At 62.8% G+C, this 22,872-nt stretch overlaps 1 protein-coding gene across 2 annotated transcripts in view; it reads left to right on the plus strand.

The window, feature by feature from the left end:
* The first annotated feature begins 9,912 nt into the window (after positions 1-9,912).
* GRM4 (glutamate metabotropic receptor 4) overlaps positions 9,913-22,872 on the plus strand; it is a 103,774-nt gene continuing 90,814 nt past the window's right edge. For both annotated transcript variants that reach the window (XM_083812139.1, XM_083812138.1), the window contains exons 1-2: positions 9,913-10,069; positions 17,746-18,510. In XM_083812139.1, the coding sequence (XP_083668265.1) occupies positions 17,992-18,510 (519 nt within the window). In that variant the 5' untranslated portion in view covers positions 9,913-10,069; positions 17,746-17,991. The remainder of the gene's footprint in view (positions 10,070-17,745; positions 18,511-22,872) is intronic.

Consider the following 22,872-nt stretch of genomic DNA (forward strand, 5'->3'; position numbering starts at 1 on the left):
GGGGGGGGGCGGGGGGGCTCTGCTTCACGTCCTGTCCCCATGTGCCCTGGCGTACCTGGTGGTGTCCCCTCCCTGCCCCTAGGGCTGGCACCGCCGGGCACATCTGGGTGCCAGAACATCTCATGGGGCCTGGCAGGACCCCCCCCGAGCAAGGGCTTGATTTATTGCCTGGGGATGGATCGGGTTAGAAGAGTGATTTTTATTTATGTGTTAATTTTCGTAGCCACGTCGGAGCAGTCTGCCTGTAGGAAGCTGTTCTCTCCACGTCGAAAGCGTCCTCGGCTGATGGTGCTGTCCCTAAACTTAGAGGTGCAACCGATGGGCACCCTGCGAGGGCTGTAACTTCAGCAAAGCACCACCGAAAGGAGGAAAGGGCTGCGGGGGGGCAGCTGCTGCTGCCTGAGAGCCGGAGGGATGCTGAGATGTGAGCAGGGGGGCAGGGGGCCCGCGCTGCCCCAAAATGTTCCTTGGAGGTGGGTTCCTCCACGGCTGCCTGCTGCCGAGGATGCTCCTGGCTGGGCTGCTCCGTCCCCAGGACCTGGTGGTGCTGCCGGGGCTGGGAAGGTGAAAAAGCCAGCAGCGATGATAATAAAACTGGGAAGGTGCCGGCGTGGGGTGAAGGAGGGCAGTCGTGGCCAGGCCCTTGCCCAGCTCGCCCCTGTGCAGCATCACCGAATTCCCCCAGCCCCAGGGCCGCATCCTGCCCCGTGCTGTCCCCAGCCGCGCTGGGGTGGCCCCGGGACACTTCACGCTGCCCAGAGAAACTGCATTTTTTTTTTTAATTATATAAACACGATAGTTTATTTAAATTGAAAGCAGTTTAACTATTATCACGGCACACGGCAGCACCTAACAGATGGCTTTTCAAGCGCAGCTGAGGGGCTGCCCAGCAGGGAACGGTGCTGGGGTTTCGTCGCGCATCCCTTTCGGTGCGGTGCTCGCCTGTCCCCGTGCACATCTTCCACCCCTTCGTGCCCCCAGAGCAACTTCCCCGCTGAAGCCACCCTTAGGGCTGTGCCACCCCCTCTGGGGCCTGCTAGGGAAGTCCCGTGGGGCTGGGACTGACTCTTGTTGTTAAGTAACGCTCGTGGAGGCACCACAGCGATGCGCCAAGCCCCGGGGGATGGATGCCTCTGCTTTCCTTGAATGTTGTGCAGCGGAGCGGGGCTGGGGCTCCCCGGCGAGCTGTGAGAGCCCTCCCGTGCCTCTTCCGAAAGTAGATTTCTTGCACGGGGTGGGACACGATGCCCCGATACCTCCCCAGTGCAGCCCCTCTCGTTGCAGCACCCGATTGATGAGCGACGTAATTACTCCTGCGAAGGCAAATCCGTGCCGGCCCTGCCTGCTTGGTCGCGCTCCAAGGAAGGCAGTGTTTCCTTGCAAAGTACGGGGCCATGAATATTTCATGCCTGAGGAGGATATTTCTTTCAGGAGGATGTGGCATGAATTATGGAGGAGCTGGGAAGAGCAGGCGGGCGCTATTTTGGCGGGGCCAGCTCCACGCAGAGGGGCCCGGGGCTGCCCTGGTGCCACGGGGCTTCGCCTGCCCGGGGTCCCAAGTGGCAGAGGGGGGCTCGGGGCAAGGCTGCCCTCATTCAGAGGTGCAGCTCTGCCCTGATGTAGAGCTCTTGGCTTTCAAGCAGAGCAGGTTGGTGCGTGCGTAGTGAACGGGGAAGCTTTGCACGTGGCTGGGTTCGGGAAGAGCATCGCAGCCGATGGCTTGGGGATCCTCGGGAGAGGCACCGCGGCTCCCCGGGTAGCCGGAGGGGAGAAGCACGGCAGTCACAGCCTTTTCCTGCTCCACGCAGCCTTCCTGGCTTTACCCCATCTCCTGTGCATCCTCACGGCTGGCTGCGGGCTCAGGCTGCTGCTGCTCAGCGCTGGCTCCCTCCAGCACCCTGCGCCTTTCCCAGCGCGATGCGCCGCTCCTGCTCTGCCCCGTCCCCACCGGTGTCCTGCTGCCTGTCTGCTCCGGCAGGGCTGGAGGGAATTAACTCTGCACCACCAGAGGCTTTAGTGTTAGTTAAAATGTAAAGATTTTCCTCTAATCGTCCTGCTGGTGCAGGGGAAGTATGTGCTGTCTGGCCGTCACAGTTAATTTTACCACCAAATGTGCTCTCTCCTTCTTCTGGCTCCTTTCTTTTTTTTTTTTTTTCTTTAAAGAGAGATTCCAGCTTCCCACAGTAACTGTAGGTGGAAAAAACCCTCCTGCATCCACGCAGAAGCCCAGGCAGAGCTGAGCTCCCCCTTTTTTTGGGAACCCCCCCAGGCCTGGGGAATGGAGCCGGCTTCCCGGGACGTGGCACGTTGGACCCGCAGGTGCCCAGTGCCAAGCCGGGCTCCTGCTGCCAGATGAAACTCCTAAAAATAAGACGGGAATAAAAGCCCCCGCTCGCTGCCACCGGCTCTGCTTTAACTGCAGATTAAAGTGGTTTCTGCTTCGTGCAGTAGCCCAAAATAGGCGGCGGCGCTAATGACATTAGTGCTGCTGGCTTGTTAGGCAGCTCCGTGTCTTGGGTCCTGCTCCGTGTCCCTCTGGGGCCTGATCCCTGCTGGCCTCGTGCCTTCGGAGCAGGACGGCAGCTTCGGCTCCCAGCCACGGCCAGGAGGGAAGAGAGGGGCCGGGAGCGGCGTCTTCCAGGCTCGGTCACTCCCCAGCTACCTGAGCACGGGTGTGATGAGTTTGTGTCACCTCTGCAGCTCCAGCAGTAGCTCCTGCTCCAGCAGCGGCATAGAAAAGGTGCTAACGGTGCGTAATGAGAAATTTCTGAGGTCGTGCCGTGGCTTTTCCTTTTTTACTATTGTTTAGACCCAAGTTCTGGAGTAACCGCCGACCCAAACCAGCCCCAGCCACATCACCGGGTCCGCGCTGAGCGAACGCTCGCCCTCTGACAAAGAGTCCTCCAAAACCAATAAATCCACCACGACTGTTTGTTTTTATTTTATTTACTTTATTTTATTTTTAAGGACTCTTTAAAGGGTGTTAGCACAGGGCGAGGGCCGGCCGGGTGGCAGCGGGGAGGCGGCGGCAGTGCGCTGCGGGCGCTTGCTGTCGCTCAGCGTTAGCTGGGGAAGCGTCAAAACCACCAGTGCTGCGTGGCCCCGTGCTCACGGCGCAGAAAACATCGTTCCTCTAAAAAAATTTCCTTTTTTCTTTTCCCTATCAGCTTTCTAAGGAGGGTGGGAGCAACCCGGGGAGGCAGGGGGCTGAGAGCTGGGACTGCTTGCCATTTTCCTTTGCATTTGGGGACTTGTTCAGCCTCTGATACTGTTAGGAAGAGGGGTAAAAAAAAAAAAAATAAATCAATGTGGTTTGTGCAAGTGTTGGCCTGGGCAGACACGGATAAACCCGGAGCCTTGTTTGGAGCATCCCAGCCTGTCTCGTGCTGGTGTCGGGTAAAATAACCCAGTGCCTTCTGTGCCACCGAGCGCTCAGCTCAGGCAGGTGGGCAGCTGGGTTTGGAGGGATCCCCAGCACCTTGCGCAGCATCTCCTCTCGTCCTCGCTTGTAAGCCATCGCTGTGGCTGGGATGGGACCAATTCGCCCATCCAGCGCCCTTCGCGCTCTCCTGGGCACGCGTGTGGGGTGCTCCCAGGTCCCATTTCCCTTCCCAGCGCGGCTGTGCCAGGGCAGCAGCCACAAGAGGGAAGCAAAACATCACTCAAAGGCTGGAGCCAGCTGAAAGCTGCTGGGGTGGGGGTGGAAAAATGGCATTTGTGGGGGTTATGGCTTTGGTCCCCGGGGGGTGCTCGGTGTGCAGGGCAGGGCCTGGCTGGGCACAACGCGTGGGCGCAGGTTTTGGGGTGAGTGGGGAGTAAACGGGGGGCGGCGGGCGGCAGAGACAAAAAGTTGCAAAGCGTGTGATGAAACCTCAGCATGATCCCTGCCACCCATGCCGGATTCGTGGGCTCCTTTCTGTCGGGAAGTCAGCTTTGTTCCTTCACTGAGCAAAAGTCGGTGTTGCTGGAGCCCCTGGTGCCTGCCGGCGGGGCAGAGCCCGGGATGCCCGCGGGTGGTTTTTGCTGGCGTCTGAGCCCGGAGGTGCACCGAGCTGGGCCGGCCTCTGCCCGGCACCTCGGGGTGCTCAGCGGGGTGTCGGGTGGCTCTGCTGGGTGCTGCTGGCTCTCCTTTCGGTGGCTCTCCTGCCATTAGGTGGGAGTGTTGCAGAAGGAAAGAGCGCGGGCGCTTCCGTCTCTGGGCTGGGAGAGCAGCTCCGGCACCGCTGTGCCGCCAAACCCAGGCACGAGTCCTTTGTCCTCCTTCGCTACGGGGACAAAGGGGTACAAAGAGGGATTTTTTTTTTTTTAATTTTTTTATTTTTAGGCTGAATGTGTGCAGGAGAGAGGAATAAACCCCAAGACGTGGCTCTAGCGTTGCAGCTGGAGGGGGTTCGGCCAGGGATGCGCATCGCTGCCAAGCAGCGCAGCTTGCTGTGGCCTTCGGCTGCTCGCAGAGGGGGCAGGTTTGGGACCCCCACGCTCACCCCATCCCCTCAGTGCTGGCACGGGGGGCTTGGGGAGAAGCCCACGAGCCCAGGGGCATCCCCTCCTCGGTGGTCTCCAGCAAAGAGGCAGGCTGGGGCCTCAAGCAGCGTTTTCCTGGGGGCCCTGCATCGGCTGGGCAGGACGTGGGCTCCAGGGTGCTGGAAAACTGCTGGAGGGGGCTTGGAGCCCCCCAAAACGGGGAGGTCGTTGGGTTGGGGGGGCTGCCAGGGGGCTGGCACAGCCGCAGCAGCCTTCCTCGCGAGGAGGAGGGGTTGTCGCTCACAGCCTGCAGACGAATCATCCCTCTTTCATTGCTAATTCCTCCCCGCAGGCCCGGATGGGCTGCCTTTTTTTTCCCCCCACCCCTCCCATTTCTTTAAAATGCAACTCTTTCCATCAAAATCTGGTTAGTCATGAGGCGTATAATGAGTTTTATATATATTTAAAATGGTCTGACATTCGGCATCCCATTATCCCCACTCCTCGAGAGAAACATGGACTCGATGTGTGAGTGTTGATCCAATAAGAGAGCAGTCAGTACCATTTTCGCTCTCTGAAATATCCATATCTATTACCCATATTCATGTGCTGTTTGTGTGTAGGAGTCTCTTTCTTGTGGAAAGAAATCCGAGGCTGTTTCTTTTTTTTTTTTTTTTTTTTCCTTGGGCCTATAATTTATGTATTTTTTGGGCACGCTGAATTATTTTGCTCGTTTTTGTTTTGCAATTTCTTTTTTCCCCTCCTTTCTTCGGTAAATCACAGCTCAGGCTCTAATTACCCAGCGCAGGAAAGCTTCAACGTCTCTTTTGCGAGTGGTTTTTGTGCCTTCAGCTGGCAAACGGCCGCCAGGGGCTGCGGGGGTGAGCCCGGGGCGCCCCGCTGGGCGCAGGCCCCGCGGTTGCTGAAATCCATCCCGAAAGCCTGCGAACTTCCAGCGGAGACTCTTCTGGCTCTCCGTCCTCGCTTTGAGGTTCATCGCTGCCTGACGTCAGTGAAAACCTTCCTTTAGTTGAAAAAAAAAAAAAAAAACCCACAAAAAAACCCAACAAAGCAAAAACCCAACAATCAATGCCCCAGGGAGCAGGACAAACGTGTCAGCGTGTTCTTCTGTTTTTCTTCCCCTCTGAAATCTTTCTCCTCCTCCTCTTCTTTTCTCGCAGATCGGACTTTGGCTTCCTCCTGCGTCACCGGCACCGCCGGGGAGCCCTTGACCTGCCTGCAGCCATCCCTCTGCTGCTCCTCCCGGCCGCGTTTCCCCCGGGGACCAGCGGTAACACCCGAAAAGCATCCCTGGCTCCCCGTCCCACCCTGCAAACTCATTTTTCTTGAAATCCACAGGAGAACAGCTCTTGCTGGGACTTCTGCCTTTTAATTGTGTAGATATTACAGCTAATTGCGGCTCTATTAATATTTCGCTTTGAATTAAAGATTTATTCTCCCCACCCTTCCAACCAGCGGGGAATTAAACCCAAGGCAGCGCCGGGAGCACACAGCCCACGAACAGAACGGGCCGGGCGCGCTTCCCGTGCCTGCGCCTCCTTGGCCTGAGTGACCCAGGGAGAGGAAGGAGGAGGAGGTGGCTCGGCCATAAATTATTCAGGCACTTCTGCAGAGCCGAGCCGGTGAGTCCAGTCCATAAGATGCGGTTTCGTGTTTTTTTTCCTATCTCGGAAAAATAAAATAAAGCTCGCAAGCGGCGCGCCTCCCCGGTTGCTCTCGGTGATGCTCGCGGTGGACGCGGTGACCTTCCCGGCTGGAGGGGAGCCAGGCTGGCTGCTGCTCGGGCAGGGGCTGTCCTCCTGCGCCGCTGCCTGCAGGCTGCCGGGGAGAAGGGGAAGCGTCGGCTGCTGGCCCCAGCCCTGCCCCAAGGTCCTGGGGCTGGGGACGTGCTCCTATCCCTGCTGCAAAGGGGCACCCCCTGTGCCGTGGGGCCAGTGCGTGCCAGAGCCTTGCAGGTCTGCAAGCCCTGGAGGGTCGGGGAAGGGGTGCTGGTGCTGGTGGAGGTGCTGGAGCTCTTTGTGACCCCTGGCTGGAGGTGAATGCGGAGCTGGGGCTGGGGTGCGTTCCTCCAACCCTGCTTCCAGGACGGGAGAGGCAACGTCTTGTTTAATTCCTCTTGTTTTGAGCCTGACGGAGCCGTATTGATCCCGCAGAGGACGGCTCTGCATCCATTTGCTGGCAGTATTGACCTCTCCTGGAGTATCTGATCATCTTTGGAAGGACCCTGACCCGAGGACACGCGCTGACTGCAGCAGTGCGCTTTGGGGGATGAGCAGAGCCGCTTTTGGGGTGGCCCCGGGGCACGCACGGGGTAACCCCACACTGCTCTCCTGTTATCCCTGGGCTGTCTCCCGCCTGCCCCCGGTGCTCGCACCCTCCCCGCTCGCCGTGGCCTTTCCTGTCGTGCTGGGAATCTCGGCGGCACCGGACTGAGCCAGGGTTTCTAAACGTTAATTGTAATTTGACATTCGTGACGGTGACACAAGCACTGATGATATTTTGGCTCCTGGCTGAGGGCGGGGAGAAGATGGGGAGAGATGGAGATGTGCGGTCCGTGAGGCTCGGGGAAAGGAGGGGAGACGCTGCTGGCTGCAGGAGCATCCCCCGGACCTCGGCTCCTGGCTCCCCAGGGCTGGAGGGGCTGGATACGGATATTTTCCATCGGAGCTTTCCCACAGGTGGAGGAGGAGCTGTCAGCCCCATGGGAAGCTGCTGCTCCTCACTGCTTTTTTGGTGACTTCATTTGATGCGATGGCTTTTCCCCCACGGCAGCACAGGTGGAGGAAAGGAGGGAAGTGCCCGAAGTCCTGGTTCACCCCATGGCTCCAAAGTCCCCATTCACCCTGGATCGTGGTGGCTGCACCAGGGCGATGAGCACCGAGCACCCCCCAGACGCTGGAGCAGCTCAGGTGATGCAGTAACCCAGATTCCTGCGTAATTTAGCTCAGAGACCTTCCCCCAGCAATTCCTCAGGACCTGGGCAAAGCAGAGCAGCTTGGCCGCGTGTCCCTGTGCCTGGGGCCGTGCTGGGGCGCAGCCTTGTCCCTGTGCAGTGAGACTCCAATCCTTCATCGAGATGCCCTCGTTTCTCCTCGAAGGCAGAGCACGTGTCTCTGAAATCCCCCTGTGGTGGAGGCTTCGCCCAACCCGGAGCAGTGAGGATAAAGCTGACCTCGGGGCACCTCCGAGAGCTCCTTTTGGTGAGGGGATTTGTGCCCAGCTTATCCCACGGGGGCTGCAGCCCCCCCGGCCCTGGCTTTGTGTGTGCCCAGGGTCTGCCCCAAGCCTCTTCCATGCCGGGGCAGGTGGGGGGGCTCCTGCCCTCCCCCAGGGCTTGGTGGACCTGGGCACTGATGGGTACGGACCCCTGCTCCTGCCCTTGCATCTCTGCCTCTGAATCAGGCCAAATAACCCCTGGGTGCATCCTTGCCCTGGCAGCTGGAGTGGAAAATCCACATCGCTCCACCTCTGCACCCCTAAACGGCCCCGGGGCAGATGCGTCCTGCACCAGCCTGTTTTTTCTCAGCCTCTTCTTGAGAACCTTTTGGAGATAGCTCACAGACCCCAGGGACAGAAAGCCGCTGTCCTGAAGCCCTTCTTGGGGCTGGGACGTTGCTGCCGGGGGGGCACAGCACAGCTCCATCCCCATCAGCTGCAGTAAAAGCAAGAGGCAGGGGTCCTTTTGCCTGGGTTTCTGGGGATGGCATCGGTAGCGGTGCAGATGAGGGTTGATCACCGTGTGTGCACACATGGGGGGGTTGGGGGGGCCCGTGCGCCTCCCAGGGCTGCCCTCCCCGGCACCAGGGCAGAATAACAACGCCGACCACTCCAGCTCTCGCTGTAAATGAAATCACTGCAACAGCCCGAGCGCTCTGCAGGAGACAGCGCTCTGGGCACGATCCCGTGAGCATCCGAGTCCACGGGAATATTGCCACTTACTTTAATGGCAGGAGGGCGGCTGGCCAGCTTTTCAGGAGAGTGCATCTCGCTGGAGAGCACGTAGCTCCTTCAAAGGCCTGGCCAGGGCGCTGCGCCGGGAGCCAGGCAGCCCTGAGAGCTTCTGGAAAACCAGCTCCTCTCCAGCATCCCCAGCAGGGTCTGGGCGACAGCGCCGAGCCCTGAGCTGCTGCATCCTTCCCCCCTGGGAACGGCTCACCCCGCGCCAGCGTCGCTATTTTACCGTTCCGAGCGGGCAACAGAAATCAACCCCTAGCGAAGAAGAGGCTGGAAATGCACGTTGGGAGGGCCGCGCTTTGGGTTTGGGTGGTCAGAGGGGCAGGAGGAGCCGCAGAGAGCTGTCCCCCCAGGTGAGCCCCCCCCCAGGACTGGGGTCCCCGCGGGGTCTGGGTGCTCGCAGTCCCGGCGCGCAGGCAGGTGAGCGCCGCAAGCGCTGCGGTGCGCGGTTACCTCGCCCTTGTTACTGTGATGGATCGGAGCAGTTAATGTGTCAATGGCCATTACTAGGGGGCCGTGTTTTCTCTGGATTAATGAGTCGTCGGGCCGTGATGGGCTCCTCGCAGACGCCGGGGCCCGGTGGGTTGTTTGATGGCAAAAAAGGCGATGCCAGAGCATCCAGGGGAATGTGCGCGGCGTGGGGCGTCCGCGTCGCGTTATGGGAGGGCAGCGGGAAGGGACAGCTTGGGACGATGTGGTTCTGGCGGGAGCCTCCTCCCTTGTCCTTGCTCCCTCAGCAGGGAGGTGAAATTTGGGGGCGGCTGTCGGGCAGGCAGAGGGAGCCGGGGTGGGCGCTGGGACCCTTCTGGTGCCCACACCTCGCGCTGCGCTGCCCGAGCGAGGGTCCTGCAGGGCTTGGCGAGGCTGCTGCCTTGGTACCATGGGTGTCACGGTTCCCCCGCTTCTGCAAAGGCCGAAAGCAGAGAACGTGACCCGTGGGAAGCGCGGCGGGGTCCGGGAGGCCTGTCAGCGCTGCTGTTATGTTCCCGGCTGCGACGATGGCTGCAGGTGACGGGCAGGGACAGGAGAGGACAAGGATGAGCAAAACGTGCCCTGATGCTCGGTGCCGGGGGGGGGTCCTGGGGACAGCAGGGCACCGAGGGGCCGGCTCCTTCGCCCTCCCTCTGCCCGGCTCTGCCTGAACCCTTCGTGCCCCGCGCTGCCGGGGGCCGGGGGGGGGTGCAGCCGCTCCCCCCACCCAGAACGGGGGGCAGCAGGGGGGGACCCCCCCCATCACCACCTCTGGGCGCCGCGCTGCTGCTTTAAAAGGCCGGCAAACCCCGCAGCGGGCTTCCCAGCGCCTCTTCATGCAAAACTTCCCCGGCCCCAGCCCTCCTCCTCCTCCTCTTCCTCCTCCTCCTTCTCTTCTTCCTCCTCCTCCTCCTCCTCCTCCTCGGCGCGGCTGCGGAGCGCGGCGGGTCCCGCCCGGCTGCGGCTCGCTCGGGCCGGGGCCGGGGCTGCGGGGCGGGGGGGGGGGGGGGGGGGAGCCTCGGCTTGTCCCCGGTAAGGGCCGTCCCCGCCGCATGCCGCAGGGCCCCCCCGGGCTGCCCGCGCCCCCCCGGGGCCGGAGGCAGCGGCCGCGGGCGGAGCCGGGCTCGGAGCCGCCGCCAACTTCGTGCGCTGCCCGCGGGTAAGTGCGGGGGGGGGGGCGCGGCGCATCCCCGGGATACCCGGTGCCCCCCCCCCAAAAAAAAAAACCTTCCCAGAAAAGGGCTGAGGGTGCCCCCTCCTCCCTTTCCCTGCAGCCTCCCCGCTCTCGGCTCCGGCAATTTTTGCCCTTGTTTTATTAAGGGGGGGGGGGGGGGGGCTGCGACAGCGGGGTGTGCAGCGGGGAGCCCCCACCTTCACCCCCCCCCGAGGCACAGCCTGTCCCCACCGGCAGGACCCCGGCTCCCTGCTCCCCAACTAATTGCGTTATTAATAGTTGTGGGGCTGCGGTGCGCTGCCCCTGTATCCCGGGGGGGGGGGACGGGGGGGGACACCCCTGGGTCCTGTCCCCCAGCGTGGCACCGCTGCGGGCTGCGAAGGGGCTCGGGGCACGGGGGGGGGGGGCCGCAGGCGGGTGCTGCCCCCGCCTCACTGCAGCGGGCACGGCTGGGGCTGCAGAGCCCCTGCAGGGCAGGGGCGAGAGCCCGGCTCGCTGGGGACAGGTGCCAGCCTGGGGTTTTATTTTTGTGGGGGGGCTGCACACCCCCTTCCCCCCCCCTCCCCCCAAAATGCTGTCTCCGGGCAGGGAGCCGCTGGGCGCACACACGCGCTGCTGGGTTTGTTTTCCTCTCTCGAGCTCTCCGGCTCCTCGGTGCTTTTTGGGTGCTTGCGGGAGCCGAAGTTGGCAGCCGTGGGGGGGGGGGGAGAAAAAACCAGAGAACTCTCCCCACCGCCTCGCCCGGCCGTGCTTCTCCTCCTCCTCCTCCCGGTGCGATGAGTTTGCCGCGCTCTGCCAGCCGGCGTCTTCTGCTGGGGGGCTGCTTCGGGCTGGGGGAAGAGCCCGCTGCCTTCCGCAAAATCCGTGATGGAGAGGCTGCGGAGGGAGGCACCGCGCCGCTGGGTGACCTGGGGCTGGCTGGGAGATGCCCAAAATTCGGCTGGGGTGGCCGGAGGAGCCGCCGGCGCTGGCCGCTCGCCCGCGGCACGGCCAGGGGAGGAAGGGAACTGGACCGATCTGTTGAATGCAGCGAGGAGCTCGGGCAAATGCCAAGAGAAGTGCCAAAAGAAAAGGCTCGCTTCCTCCCCTCCCTTCGCTTCGTGGGAGCGGGGATTTTTCCGTGCCAGCGCAGCGGGTGCGGGGGGGGGGGCGCGCTGGGGCTGCCGTGCAGGGCGGCTCCGCGTGGGCAGCGGGTCCCCGTGGGCAGCAGGGGCTGGGGGCGTGGGCGAGTCCATGTTGGGGACCACAGCAGGTGCTGTGCTGGTGCTCAGCTGCACCCCGGGGCGTCGGGCAGGACTTTCGAGGTGGGTTTTACACTGGGAACTGGAGCTTAGGTGCAGCTCCGGCCTGACCCTGCAAGCCGGGGGCCAGCGTCACCCTTTGGAGGAGGCTGCAGGCTCCCCAAAAAACAGGGTGTCACGTGCTTCAACTTTGGCATCAGGCAGGAGGAGGATGGATTTGTCAGCTCAGCCACCCCCTTCCAGCTCTTCCCAGAAAGGAAAACGGCTTTGAAGATGTGGCAGGTCCTAATTATAACACACCCGAACCCGCTCCCGCTGCCCGCCCCAGCTTCGCGCCCGCCGCGGGCACGGTCCCTTCCTCTCGGGCTTCACATCTCACAGTGGGGCTTCCTCGATGGGGCGGCCTGATTTCCTGTGCCCCTGTGCTGTCGATGGCCCTGCAAAAAGCCTGGCTGAAAATGGGGGGTCTCTTCCCCCCCGGGGGGGGCGTTCTGGGCTGGGTGCAGGCAAGGGCTGGTGCCGTCAGCCCAGGAGCTCAGGGTGCTGGTCGGACGGGGAGCAGGAACGGCGCACGGTGCTGCGGGCACCGCCGGGGACCGGCACTCGGGCTGCGCTCCCCTTCCAAGCCAGCGCCGCCCCAGTTTGCAGAAGGTGATCAAAAATTAATTGCGGGATTTGGCTGCGTGTGGCGGGAGCGGGGACGAGCGCCGGCTCCTTCCTGCCGCTGCCGCCTCCCCTTGCCCTGCCGGAGCTGTTTGCCGGGGTGCGCCAGGAGCCCCGCGCTGCCTCCCCGCCGCCTCTCGCCAGGTGAGACGCTGCCCTCGACGCTTCCTCCGTGGCCAGATCCTCCTCGCCTTCCCCTCTCCGTGCGAGCCCGTCCTTCTGAGTGAGGGATTAGCCATGGCCTGCTTTGCAAAAGGGGAGGGAGGGGGAAGGAGAGAGCTTGCCTGCGGTTAAGGATATGTATCTATAGCGCGATAAATATTCTCCGAGTGATCTGCGCCCAGTGGGAACCTTTTTTCTTGGACTGCAGCAGCCCCCTGGCCCGGCTCTGGGGCAGTGCGGAGGTGGTGGTACCCAGCGTGGGGCTGGCTTTGGGGTCCCCATGGCCGTGGGGCTGCGAGCGGTTCGTGGTGCGTGCGGGAGCCACGGGGAGCAGCGGCTTTTCTGCAAAACACCCGAGTGTGGCAGCAGATCCCAGCGTTTGCAGGAACTGGTTGCGGAGAGGTAGAGCTGGGGTTGTGCAAGCGTTGCAATATCGGTCCGTGCAACCTTCGGGTGGTTGCCGAAGGGGGCTGCGTCCTGGGGTGCGCCGGGTGTGTTTTGATGTTAAAATCTGGGGTCCGTGCTCGCCGCCACCTGCAGAGCCGTGGCCTTGCTTTTCCTCCGCGCGGATGCTGGGGAACTTGACCTGAATACTGAAGGCTTTGCCTGTTGAGGGAGAACTTAACCTGGCCTCCCCTCCCTTGCCACGTCCGAATTCTGCTGTGCTTCACGTAGCCTTTGCAACCAAAAAAAAGCAGGAGCCGAAGCGGAGTTCCCCGTAATAGCTTGCGAGTGAGGAAGAGCTCGCGCGCACTAGTTGGGGTATTGTGCCGCGCGCTGGCTGTCCCTGCCTGCCGAAGGATGAGCAGGTGGGCAAAGAAATGGCCTTGATTTTCCAAAAGGAGCCGGCGGCAGCACGTGCGGGGTGCGGGCAGGGACATCTCCTCGGGGCCAGGGCGTGCGGTGAGCGCTGGGGGCAGCCAGGGGAGGTGTCGGGAGCGGGGTCTGCTCTGAGAGGTGGGCGCGGGGTGCGGCTTTGCCCTGTGCTGAGCCCCCGGCTCCTGCCAGCCCTGCCTGGGAGCCGAATTTCTCGCCTCTCGGCTTTGCCGCTGCCGGCAGCGATGAAGCCGCGGTGATTAGTGCTTAGCCGGCACTTGGCCTGATGGCACGTGAGACGTGAACTTGCTTGCCTGCAGCAGCCGGGGCTCCGTGGAGCTAATGGCAGTGAAATAACTCGGTTTTGACTGGGAGTCCTGCAGGGAGCCAGGCGGTGGCGAGAAATCAGCCGTTCCTTTCTTTCCTTATTTGTTTCTTTGCCCTTTGAAGGGAGCTTTTTCCTGGCTGCAAAATCCCTGCGTTGAGCGAGCCGCTTCTGCTGCCGGGGGGGCTGGGGGCTCCAGCGGAGGTGAGGAGCCCCCGGTTCCGACCTGCCCAGGGGGCTCCCTCTGAGCCCTGCAGCTGCAATGGGCACAGCATCCTGGGCTGGGGTTCTGCCTCCGAGGCTGCTCTCCTGGGAGCAATGCGGGGTCCTCCTGGCCTCTTTGTCCCTGGAGCTGTGGCAGCGCCAGGCTGGGGAAGGGAAATTTTGCCAAATTTCCCTGTGATGCGTGCAAGGGGGATGCAGCGCACGGCCCGGAGACGCACCAGCCTTGGTCCTGGGAGGAGCAGAGCCCCGGGTAAGGTCGGTCTGTCCGGATCTGGAGCTGTGCGTCCGGCAGCACCCCAGCACTGCAGCTGCGTCCCAGCACCCGTGGGCGTCTCTGGGCTCTGCAGGACACGGCGAGCCCGAGCTGCGCCTCACTGCAGCCCTGGCCGGCATGGAGCTCCCGAAGGAGCACAGAAGCTGCGGGAAGGAGCTGTGAGCGGAGAAGCCCGCTCGTGGCCGGGGAAGGCTGTGCCAGGATGGGTCCGGGGGCTTTCAATCAGCGTTGGCTTTCTCCCAGCCAGCCGAGCCCACGCTGTGGGCACTGGCGGCGAGGATGGCGATGCCACAGGGCTGGCCGGTGGCTCGGTGGCACAGCCACCGCTAGAGGGGGGCAGGATGCCACCATGCGGGATTTCCTGCGTGGCCCAAGGGTGGTGAGGACCCAGAGGGCAGGGGCCAAGCGCTTCCTCTGTGGTTCTCCCTGTCCTGCCGTGGTTTGGGGCTCAGCGAGATGTGGCTGCAGTCCCAGCGCCTGCTTCTGCAGCTCCTGATGCTTGTTGGATTTGTCTGACTCAGGCGGGGCAATAATCCGTGGGATTTCCTGCCAGGTCTGGAAATACGCTTGGTTGGATCAGTCCTTGCACCTCTTGCCAGAGCTCGGATCTGACCACTGCAGGGCCAGGACGAGGGCGAGCGAGGTTCACTCCTCTCCAACAAAGCACTTGTTGGAGGCGGGAGGCAGCAGCTTTGCTCCTTTGGCGCTCTGATAATACCGAGCTCGGTCTGTTTGGGATGCGTACCTGCACCCTCCTGCTTGCAAATGTGCACGGTTTTGTTCCCCCATGGTGAGCGCTGCTGTGCAGGCTCGAGCAGGAGCGGGGCTCCATCACCTCGCCGCTCACAGCGTGCGCCCGGGGTGCTCCCCGCTCCATCGAGTGCTTGGTGCTGGTGCACGTCTCCCTCCAGAAGTGGGGGTCTGGCCTTACGGGGAAGAGGTGCAGGGCCCCCTGGGGACGCAGCTCGCCCTCCTTCTTGCCCTGAGCTTTAAGGCTCCTGCCCGCTCGCCCATCACTGGTCCCGTGCCCATCAGCACCGCCCTGGGCTGGGCGCGTTCCTGGTGTGGGTCGGGACCGAGACTGGGGCTGTGCGGGGGTGCTGCCGGCTGGGGCCGTGGGGAGGGGTTGTGGGGAAGGGGCTGCTCATCGCCTGCCCCTTCTGACGAGTGCTCGGGCTGCACGCAGCATAGGCTTGTAGGGTAATTCAGGCTGCATCTCCCTAATGATTCAGCGAGGGATTCAAACCAGCTCTCCCCTCCCCTCCCCATTATTTGCGCTTTTTTCTTGCCTGCCATGATATTTTTACCTTCAGTTCGTTCAGATTATATGATCAAAGGAGGCACAAAGGGGAGAGAACAGAGAGGAAAAAGCTTAAAAGAAGAAAGGAAGAGGCTGTGGGCTCTGGGGGCTCCGCTGCGGGCTGGGGCGAGGAGGCTTTTCCTTGGCGCGCGCGCCACGTGGAGCTCCATCGCGCCGTCCCCCGACGGGCAGAAACCTGGCTCCTGGGGCGAGGGTGGGAGAAATGGCCTGAATGCAGCCTGCCCCAGCACGGGTCTGCACGGGGTGGGGGTAGGGCTGCGGCATTAAAACCACCCTGGGGTCTCCCCATCCTCTGCTTCTTCATAGCAGAACCCGACCCGCTTCCAGGGTGCGGCGGGAGCCGCTTTCCCCTGCCGCGGTGCCGATGCACGGCACGGTGCTCGCAAAGCCCTGGGGGGGTGGCACTGTCCCCGCGGGGCCAGGGTCCCTCTCCTTGACCCCAGCTCCTGCAGGGACGTGCCCGTGGGGCTGTCCCAGTGGGAGATGTCTTCGCAGGCGGCGGCGGGGCGGCTTTCGTGCCGCAGCGCTCCCCGGGTGCTGCCTTTGGAAACAGAGAGCTCGGCACCGGGTAATTCGCCTTGCTTAAAAGCCCCGGCTGTCAGAAACGCTTTGGAGATGGGCCTTCAAGTGGCTCCGACGGGTAGGGATGTGCATAATTTATGGAGGTGAGTTGAGGCAAGGGCCCTCCCAGCTGGGGTGAGGAGCTCCGAACAGCTCCTCCACGGGTGTAAAGGGGCTTGGCTCCAGCAGCAGCCCCCCCATGGGGCCGGCTGAGGATCCGGCCAGGCGGGCGCGGGCTCGGATGCTGGGCTCTGTGCTCGAGCCGAGAGGAATTGAGGCTGCTTCTCGGGTCTCGCTGTTCCAGCCCGTCCTGCTTGGGGAATGCATTTGCCGGCTTCGCTCGCCTCTGCTTTTCGGTGCCTTGCATTAATCACGCGCTGCCCTCGCAGCATCCGTCGGCGGCTGCTTGGAGGCAGCAGCCGGGCTGCGAGGGGGGGGAAACTGAGGCAGGGGCTGTGCTGCTGGGTCAGGGGCACCTCCAGGGCTGGGGGGCAAAGGGATGCAGGTGTGGGTGTGCGCGCAGCCTGACAAAAGGTGCTGTCGCCGAAAAAAGATTCCTAAGGAGCCTGGGGCAGGTCTGAGCCGTCACCCACTCCCCAGCCTGAGGAATTGTCCGTGGTACGGCTGTGCTGGTGGGATCGTGCTGAGCCATCTGGGAGCAGGATTGGGGATCCTGCACCCGTCCAGGTCACCTCTGCACCTCCAAGGAGCAGGAGCCGAATCCTGCAGCAAGCCCTGGGCTCCCTGAGCCGGGATTGCAGCACCCTGTGCCCAGCCGAGGGGCATCGTGGCGTGGTGGGATGGGGCACCCCGGGCTCCAGTGGATTGGAAATGCTAAAAAGCAGAGCTGCTCTTCAACTGCTGCATGAGGCACAGCCCGCGGGCATCGCACGGGCACCGCTCCCCGTGCCTTCACCACCAGCGCTGCCTCCAGCTTCCCCGTGAGCCCTTCGCTCCCTCCTTCCCCCCCCTGGGGGCACCAGCTCGGGGCCGAGCACCTTCACACCCAGCCGCTCTCCTCTGCCCATCCCGGCTGCTTTTAATTTTGCGCTGAGCCTCGGCTCCTCCTGCCCGGGGCGGGCAGAAAGCCAAACTCTCCCCGCAGCTTGGGCGAGCCCTCGGTGCTGTCGATACTCCCCGCTGGAAGCTGTCGATACCTGGTGCTCGCAAAGAAGCAGCGGCCGATGCAGGACTCGGCAGCCCGGATGGAGAGCGGTGCGAGCCGTGGTGCTTAGGGGCGCGTTTCGGATACGTAATTCCTGGTTCCTTCGGTGCCTGGCCGGGTCTGCTTTTGCTTAAGACCCAGCTCGGCTCTGCGCCTGCGCGGCTGGCGGCACGGTGCTCAGGGTGTGCAGGCAGGCGATGGCAGTGGCCTCGTGGCTGGGAACGGAGAAGAAATTTGGGAATCGGCCCCTGGCTGCCCCGTCCCTCGGATCGTGCTCGTTCGGCATCTCCGTGGCTTTGACCCCGGTCGTGCAGGGGATGCAGGCGGGCTGCTAACGGCAGCAGCTCGCTCGCGGCTGGGGCCATCGATGGGGACATGAGGGGGCTGTGGTCCCTGGGGTGCAGCAGGGGGTGCTCAGGGAAGGAGGGTCTCTAAAGAGAAATGTCCCCCCCCCAGATCAGCTCAGGGTCTCCATGCAGCGTAGCTCTGAGGGGGCTGCTTGGTTCCCGTGCCTGGCTGTGACCCTGGGGCAGGAGGGATGCTCTGGGGTGGCTGGGACCAGGGCGGTGTGTGCGTTTGGGTTTGCCCCTCTCTGAGCACTGCCCTGGGGTCTGCCCCACCCTGATAGCTCCCCAAAGGGGGTTTGGGACTGGGGCAGGTCCTGGGGCTTCCCTCCAACCTGTGCCACGCTGGCCCTGCTGCTGGGGCTGAGCGCGGCGGGGGCCCTGCGCCGGATGCGCTGTTGGGGCTGAGTCAAAGCAGCTGGCGTGACTCACAAATCCAGCAAATCCCAAATCTTTTCTTCCGGGCTCCCTGCTGAAATCTTGGAATGGCTGACATCTTCTCCATGCTCCTGTTTAATTTCCCCCCCTCTTTCTCTCCTCCTGCTCCCCCTTCTCCCCACCAAGGGCTCTGCAAGAAGGACCCGAACCTCTGCTTGGGCTCGCACCCCCGCTGCCTCTCCTTCCCGGCGTAGCGATGCCAGTCCTGGCACCCACCTGCAGCCCGGCTGCTCGCCGCACCCTGGGGGCCGCCGTCACCCATGGGAGCCGCTGACGGAGCCGCCGGAGCCATGCCACCCACCCGTGCCCGCCTCGCCGCCTGACCGCCGCCGGGTTTCGGGCCGCGCGCTCTGCCCCAGCACGGCTTCGGCGATGAGCGGGGGTCATTTTTGCATGGAGCGTCTCTCCTTCTGCCTCCTCCTGAGTGCCTGGAGCTGGGGCTGGGCGCCCGGGGGCGCCGCCAAGCCCAAAGGCCAGGGCTACCCGCACATGAACTCCATCCGCATCGACGGGGACATCACGCTCGGGGGGCTCTTCCCCGTGCACGGCCGGGGCGCGGAGGGCAAAGCCTGCGGGGAGCTGAAGAAGGAGAAGGGCATCCACCGCCTGGAGGCCATGCTCTTCGCCCTGGACCGCATCAACAACGACCCCGACCTGCTCCCCAACATCACCCTGGGCGCCCGCATCCTGGACACGTGCTCGCGGGACACGCACGCCCTGGAGCAGTCGCTGACCTTCGTGCAAGCCCTCATCGAGAAGGACAGCACCGAGGTGCGCTGCGTCAACGGCGGCCCCCCCATCATCACCAAGCCTGAGCGGGTGGTCGGCGTCATCGGCGCCTCGGGCAGCTCCGTCTCCATCATGGTGGCCAACATCCTGCGGCTCTTCAAGGTACGGGTCCCACCGAGGCGCCCTGGCCACCTCCGCAAGGGCTGAACCCGTGAAAAAAACGCGGTGAAACCAGCAGGTTTTTGCATGCTTACCTCTTCCTCCGCAGCTGGGGGCAGGCAGGAGCGTGAGTGTCTTTAAAAGCGTTTTTCTGCCTCCCCCGGGTCCCCAGGGATCCCCTCCTCCGGTGACGATGCCGTAGCAGCAGGCTTTTGTCTCTTCTCCCCCAGCTTCGTGGCCAGGTGGGATGCTGATGCTCCCGGCATTCCTGCCAGGAGCCTGGCGGGGGGGACGGACGGGCAATCAGCTCAGGACAGGGCGCAGGATGAGACCACGGGGCTGGGAGGGACCTGGGGGGCTCCATCCTAGCTGCCTGCGCCCCGCTCTGGGTTCAGCCTGGGCTGCTCAGGGCTTGGTCCCAGTGGATGCCGAGAACCCCCAGGGATGGAGAGGGCTTGGCCTCCCCGGGGAGCTCCCCGGCCCTCTCCTGGGTTGTCACCTGAGGGGACCAGAGGTAAGGTGACGCCTCAGCCAAATTGCTGGGGAGCTGCATTTATTGCTGGGACGGGGGCGGCTACGGGGTGCCAGGAGGGGACGGTGGCTACCGCGCCGTGCCCAGGGGCAAACTGGGGACACCGCTGGCTGGTGCCACTGGCCCTGGGTGTGCGGAGGGGAGCAGGGTGCTTGGGGCCGTCTGCGGGCTGGCTCCCCCGTCGCCCTCCTCCGCTCCAGCTGCAGGAAAACCGGAGGAGTTTATAATTACATCCCCCTCGCTGTGCATTTATTTATCCGCAGCAATGTCCTGGGGCTAGAGCGAGTGTTTGAACAAGAGCCCCCTTAGCAGCAAAAGGCAGAGAGAAATGCAAACAGGCTGCGCGCCCGGCAGCGGTGGAAGCCCCGAGCTGGCGCTACGCATGCTGCCTCCCCCTCCTGAGCCTCGAAACCCTCCCTTCCTCGGGGGCTGGCCGCCTTCCTCCCCTTCCCCCCTCCTCATCCTCCCCCCCGCCCGCCCTCCTGGGAGGGCTGGAGGCTGTTAGCGGAGACCGAAAAACAGATCGCTGATGGAGTTTGATTTTTCTGGGTCCCTTTTAAAAAAAAAAAAAACGTGTTAATGTTCCAGGCGACGAGCGAGAGGGCTATTCAATAATTAAAATAATATAAATTAGAGAGAGCGGGAGGAACTTAAAAGCTATTTGCCGAGACAAAAAAAGATTGAGTGCTCACTTCAGGGAGGGAGGCAGTGAGGAAGGAGGCAGGAGAGTGACAGCTGGAGGAGCGGGGGGAGCTGTTTTGGGGGTGGGTTGAGCTATTTTTTTTCCCTTTCTCCTCCAATTTTGCTGCTTGGACAAAGCATCCGTGACCATGCAGGGGGACGTTGCCGAGCCCCGATGCACCCTGGCACTGGTGGTGGCCCAGTGGGGACGTGGCTCAAGCCTTGGTGTCCCCAGCGTGGGGACCCAGCCCTCAGCTCAACTGGGAGCCCTGGGAATCGCTGTCCCCACCTCCCTGCCAGCCGCTGGTGGCCCCAGCACGGGGACCTCACTCCCGCGGGACGTCAGGTCCTGCCCTGCCCCGCGCTGCCTGCCCGCCGTCGCTCTTTGTTATTCAAATAGTGGGTTTATGGCACGGACATGCTTAAAATGAAAATCAGGCAACTTCCATTTCGCGCTGCCGCTGACCTTTAAGCGCGGGCGGCTCCGCTCGGAGGTTCAGCAAAGCGTTTGCCTCCCCGGGCACCGCTGCGCTCACGGTTTTGCCTTTTCCTGTCCCCTGGAGGGACGATGCTCGCTCCTGGGCTGGAGCCAGAGATTTGGCTCCTGCGTCGGCCCCGGGACAGCGAGCCCGTGGCGCTGCAAGGCGATGCCGGTGCAAGGTGCTGGGGCGCCCTTTGTGCAGGGCACAGCCGAGATGAGGGCACGGAGGAGGCGCTTGGGGTGCCCCCGGGTGCAGGATGGGGCTCGTGGGTCTGGGGGCTGAGCAGCTCCCCCTCTGCCCGCCCCAGCAGCTGTGTGCACGCTTGCACCCACACTGTGTCTGCTTCGTGCCGCAGTCCAGGCTCCCCTTGCCCTGCTGGGAGGGTTGTGGCAGTGGTGCTGCAGAGCCCTGGGCGGGATGGGGTCTCAGCAGCCCCTTCCCTCCTCCAGCTGCTCCCTGCCTGGGGGTGCTGTGCTCTCCTCGCCCCGTGCTGTGCTCCCTTCCCGTGCACCCCGCTCTGCTCCGTCCCCTCCCCGCCAGCCCAAACCCATCGGCAGGGAGGGCTCGGCGCATCCCTGGCAGGGGCTTTGTCGCTCCCATGCTACATAAATAAATAACGTGTCCTTCGTTAGCTGCCATTGCCTAATTAAAGCTGTACATCAGCGGAACAACTTGCAGATGCGGCATCCTCTGTCCAAGCTGGTTTCATCACTCCTCGCAGCTCTGCATGCAGAAAAACCTCCCCTCAAATCCCTGCTCTCGCCTCCTTGCGATAGCATCTGTCTGTCGTCACTGCCAGAGCTTTCTGGCACGCTCCAGCTCCTTCCCACCCCTGTCTGCTGGCTCTCCAGCCTCAGCACTACCCACTTTCTCCCGAATGACCACAGCGACGGTGGTGTAAAAGAAACCTCTGCAAACGTGACTCCCCAAAAGCTACAGCAGGGGCTGGGCTGGGCTTTTCAATCCCGTCCTGAGCGAGCTGGGGCACAAGGAGCACCCACGCGCTCAGCTGGGGCGAGGAGCATCCCGGGCGAGCGGAGGTGCTGGGCACACACCCGACGCTTAGAGGCGCTCGTTTCCTTCTCCGCAGCGAGTTGTCGAGCCCTTTTTTAGCACCGGGGTGCTGTACAGCATGATTAATCCACCTAATGGAGGACGCTGGCCCGTCGCATGCAGCGGGAGCTGTGTGTGCCTGTGTGCCTGCATGCACAGGGGTTTCGCTGGCTGGGGGTGCGGGGCAGGATCCGGCCCCCAGCGCCGAGCCCCGGACTGGTGGAAGGGAGGTGGCGGGGCGAGCGTTGCCCTCCGCACCACGCGGCGGTGCTTAGCGGGTAAATAACCTTCGTGAAGAAGGGAAGGTGGAAATCGGCTGGGGGACGCTCTGATTAATCACCCGCTCTGTTCCTGCCAGTTCATTTCCTCGTTCTGCTCCGGGTTTATTAAAACAAATTGCGGCCGCTCGGCTCCCCTGGGCTGCCCCGGCCGCGGCGGCTCCCCCGGCACCGCTGGGCGAGGAGGAGGAGGAGGAGGAGGGCGGCAGGGCCGGTGAGGAGCCTGATGAAGGGCAGCGACTGCGGCTCCCTGCACCCCGAGCTTTGCTCTCGGCTAGGTTGGGAGCTTGTTTTTTTGGGAAAAAATAGGATGCAGCCAAGCAGCTGGCTCGGTTTATAAGGTCGTGGCAAAGGGGTGGGCAGGACGGGGAGCTCCTCGCTCCCTGCCCCGAGCCGTCCCCCCTTGAGCGTGGCTGTGTCACCCCAGGGCAGCTGGGGCTGGGAACTGGAGGAATTTGTTATCAGCTCCATGACAAGGCGGCGTTTGGGTACATCATGATGCTGGAGCGATTCGCCTGCCTTGGCCCCTGTTTCCAGCTGGGGAAACCAACAGTGACAAGGTCTGAGCTGGCTCCGCACAGCCCCCTCGCTCCCCCAGCCCCTGCGGTGCTTTGTGCTCTCCCTAATTAAAAGCCGCTGTCCAAATGGCTCAATGATGGAAATTCTAATTAAATCAATTCCATCTTGTCGGTGAACCAGAGGTTGGCATAAGATACGCATGAAATTAATAATTATGGTTAGGGAATTAGCTGCTCCTGACCCCGTCTGTGGTGCAGGGGCGCTGGTGCAAGGAGCAGGGGGGTCGGTGCTGCTGTACGTCGGAGCACTGCATCCCTGCAAACCTCGGCTGGGGGCCGTGCTCAAGTTGCTGCCTTTGTCTGAATCTTTCCAATCTGGAGCAGATTATGATCCTCTGCTGTTAGACAAAATGCTGCTGTTAGACAAAATGCTGCGCTATCGTCAGCCGGTGCTGATGAAATGGGTTTCGAGCCCAGGTGCTTTTGCGGTGGAGGTGTCGGGGAGAGTTTGAGGTTGACCACACTGGTGCACTGCCAGCAAACCTGACCCAGGGGCCTGGGGGGCAGGATTGTACCCCTAACCCCGGCTTCTGCCTGCTCTCTGACCCTGGGGGAGCTTTTCTCAAGGTTGGGGGTGTTTCTGAATGATGCTGACCGTATTTTTGTTCAAAATAAAGGAGAAAGGAGGTTTTTTTCCCCCTGTCCCAGGGTTACTCCTTGATCTTGATGGGGTAAGGTAGTCCTGGGGTGCAGGAGAGCTGATCCCGCTGATTTCCCCACCAGCACCGTGGTATGTAGCCTGGTCTGGCAATGACCCAGGC

Source organism: Anser anser, assembly GCF_964211835.1.
Source record: "Anser anser genome assembly, chromosome: 27".
In the NCBI taxonomy this organism is placed as follows: Eukaryota; Metazoa; Chordata; class Aves; order Anseriformes; family Anatidae; genus Anser; species Anser anser.